We start from the raw sequence: 3,641 nt of genomic DNA, 5'->3' as shown, positions 1-3,641 counted from the left end.
TCAGCAGCCATAGATATGATTTTCATAACGAAGCATTGTTATGTCTAAAACACTATTACACTATCTTCCAAACTAATAGCAATGCGAGAGCTTCACTTTCGAACTTAGAATACCTTTTTTTTTGTACTTTTACACGAAAGGTTGAAAATAAAGGGGAATTATAAAGGATTTAGAGAACATGCAGGGTAAAGATAATCTAACCTTGTAATAAAAATTCAAAATCTATATTCTAAGCCAAATAAAACAAGAAGTAACTTTATGAATTTATTAGACAAATAAATTTTTTTTCTTCAAAATGCACTGTGCAAATCTTGTACAAATATTGAGACAACAGAAGAATTACATAAGGCTGCCTACAGAAAATCAAAGTTCCGTTAAATAAGTGTGCAAGATACGTTAAGTTTAATGAACTTGGCTGTAGCATCTTTTTATACAACAAAAATTATTAAATAACATCACAAATACTTGCACCTTTTTTAAAACTTAATTTAAGTTGTATGAAAAAAGGAAAAGATTTTTACAAAGATGTTTGTCTCCTTTAAAAATATAACTGAACTTGATAAATGTACTGCAATTTCAATCACCTATGTGGAATTCCATTACCTGCTGCACCAATTAATATATATTTTATGCTTTGAGATTACTCAAGTCAAAATTCTGCACCATAATAAGATTTTCACAAATCAGAGAAATAAAATAAAATTTTGCTAATAAATTATTAGCTTGAAGATGATTAACTTTTCAAGTTCAAGGTAACGAAGCAAGTGCTGATTTAAGGTACAGAATAATGAACTATCTATTGACTTTATGTACTGGTATAGTTTGGCAAGGGAATTTTATAAAAATTTCCAATGATGTCACTGCAAAATATATCTATAAAGAGGCTTTCAATATTCATTGAGGATGTTGAAAAGAAATAACAAGAAGTTATGTCCCACCAAAGTATACACGTCCATAAAGCCAAGACAAATTAAGATGTCCTGCATCTTTCAGCCACTCCCACAACACAAGAACTAAGAAACATTAATTTGTACATATTTAATGGAAACATTGGATGAACAAATGAGGATGAGAAATGATAGTGATAAAGGCTAGAAGAGCTGCTTTGAGGGCGCTATGAAATTTTGTAATGACAGATTTTGAAAGAGGAGATTAATGAAATGAAATTTATATGAAGAAATAACAGTCTTTACAGTTGAGAAGGGAAACCTTCTAAAGAACATGTATTAAATAAAATAGGGACACCACAGTTTAAATAGAAATGACAAAAACAATATGATTTAACTCATGAAATGCCACTTGGACAAGTACTTCGAGTATGAATAATGAAAGACAACGTTCACATAAACGTTTGTCCCTTGGTGACCTAGCGAAAGATTTGAACGTGTTTCATTAAATAATAATGATTTAAAAAAAAAAAAAATCATCCACACTTCGCACTTCAATCATACAAACATTCACCATTAATTATACATTCAAACTCTCAAAATTTACTTGCCAACTCAGGAGTCACTCAGCAAGACATTCAAACATAAGTTACTGGAAATACCTCCACAATTGCATTACTCCCTTCTTTGTGCATAATGAATAAGGAATTGTGACCTTTAAAAATGTAAATAAGCAATATAGAGATTTCCAGTTTATATCACATTAACAGAGAGGAAAATGATACCTTCATCACCTTCCAATACCACATTCTCTGTTCAAGAAAGCCAATTTCAGCATTTTCAAAAAGGACTTTGGTTTTCACAAGTTCAACTCCTCTTGAAAGGGCATAAATTATCACACAGCACCACCCACATCATTCTGATAACGAGTTGACAGGTATGAAGCGGCATCAGTCAACTGTTCGAGCGATCGGTAAAGACCACGTAGATGCCTGCGGAAGTTGCTAGCAATAATTTCTGACTGATCAGGAACTTGTGAAGCGGGGTCTTCAGCCTCGATACCGGAATCGTTCTCGTTTCCAGTTTCTGAATCGGTGTCCGAGATGGAAGCGACAGAATTTGTTGAAGCCATGGAAACCGTAGAGGGTCGTCGAACATGCCCTTTTCCCGAGCTTGTTGAAATGGAAGCCGATGGTGGAACTGGAACCAAAGTCGTTTCCTTCTCATCTTCATCAGGCACTTTGTTCTGTCCCCAGAGCAACTCATTTTTAACAGAATTTATCATGTTGTAGAGGTTAAAAAGGTCCATATCACGTATGCCGCTTTTCCTAGAATGTTTACTTGATTTCACCTCAACTGTGTCACCGGCATCTCCAACTTTTAAGTCCATGAGTCGGCAAGGGACCAAGATCGTCTCATCCATGTCGTTTACAGCCTTAACAAATTTCTCCATCACGTTCATAATGCTCTGGTTGGAAAACTCTGATTCGTCGTGGCGACCAATTCTCCTCAAACAGTTTCTGTAACAATGAGATGCAAAGGGTCCTGTAAGTACTTATATACATTAATACTATCTATTTTTAACACAAACATACACACAGAATGAGCATGACACTAAAACGACCGAACGCAGTATGAGCAACGCTGTGGCTACACGAATGCCAAGTGGAATCCCTCCCTCTCATCCGACCAAGGTCTACCCCCAACATACTCAAGTAGTTCAAACTTCCTAATCTATGACACACTTTTGGTTAGTATATTACATAATTCCACGAGGTATGCAAAGTAATGTTCTACTTTAAATGATACTGAAACTGTTCAACCAACACATTTCAGAAACACTGTAAAACATGAAAATTTCAGCATAATGATTAAAAGCCAGAACAGTAAACTGTTCAACGAACACGAGTAAGTCTCTGTAAATTATTATTATAAGAATTCATGAAAATTCGAAAGAGCTACTTGAAACACGATGCAGCTGAAAATACAAAAAACACTAAAAATCTGGCATTCGCTTAAAAGCCATCATCACCTCACACATCTACTCTCGATACGATACAACGAATAAGTTTCAAGTAAAGCACTAACTGTTTGTAAATAAAAACGTAAGGGCGTGGCATAAAATCTGGTATCCTTGTACATCTCAGCTCCCACAGAGAATTGAAGAGAAATCACGAACAAAAAGCTTAGTTTTGAAACGTAAAAGAAACAGATACAAATAAATGTTTCCGATGCGCTTACCTGTTATCCATGTTAAATTTAACACTGTCACTATACACGTTTACAAATTCACTCGTAAGCATTACAGATTTACACACACTTTCACACACGGCCGTCGACTTTGACAAGAGATGAGAGAACCTCAAATGGTGACTGGAATCCAGAAGTTACTGCTTATATATTCGAGCGAGGTAAAACTAGTGGGGCTCGGGAAGTCTAACGGCCGACCCTGCGTACAACGCGTATCGATTGGTCAACATACAAAATAAATTACCAGGATAAAGTCCATTCTCGAGGAGATAACCATGCGCAGAGTATGCATGATCATTTAGTAACTAATGATTGAATTCCTTATCGAATTTTAGGGCCAATAGCAGCAAAATCTTTCTAAAAAAAAATAACTTTACACGAAAGGCCGTACATCAAGAACTCCCGAGCCCCAACGTCACACCACAATGGCGTAATTTCATTGGACAAGAGCTCCCTACCCATCACTATTGGCGGGAGTTCACGTGTACAAGAAGTCCGAATGTC

The 3,641-nt window shown here is 35.8% G+C and overlaps 1 protein-coding gene across 1 annotated transcript; it reads right to left on the bottom strand.

Moving 5' to 3' along the window:
* Positions 1-251: 251 nt before the first annotated feature.
* On the bottom strand, positions 252-3,282 carry LOC136882418 (mid1-interacting protein 1-like). The gene is made up of 2 exons (XM_067155055.2): positions 3,129-3,282; positions 252-2,407 (listed from the first exon to the last, which is right to left on the bottom strand). The coding sequence occupies exons 1-2, from the start codon at positions 3,188-3,190 to the stop codon at positions 1,783-1,785; spliced, it is 687 nt and encodes a 228-aa protein (XP_067011156.1). The 5' UTR covers positions 3,191-3,282; the 3' UTR covers positions 252-1,782.
* Between the last annotated feature and the right edge of the window lie 359 nt (positions 3,283-3,641).

The sequence above is a fragment of the Anabrus simplex genome, chromosome 10, assembly GCF_040414725.1.
Source record: "Anabrus simplex isolate iqAnaSimp1 chromosome 10, ASM4041472v1, whole genome shotgun sequence".
NCBI classification, from domain to species: Eukaryota; Metazoa; Arthropoda; class Insecta; order Orthoptera; family Tettigoniidae; genus Anabrus; species Anabrus simplex.
This window is presented reverse-complemented; position numbering and strand designations above follow the sequence as displayed.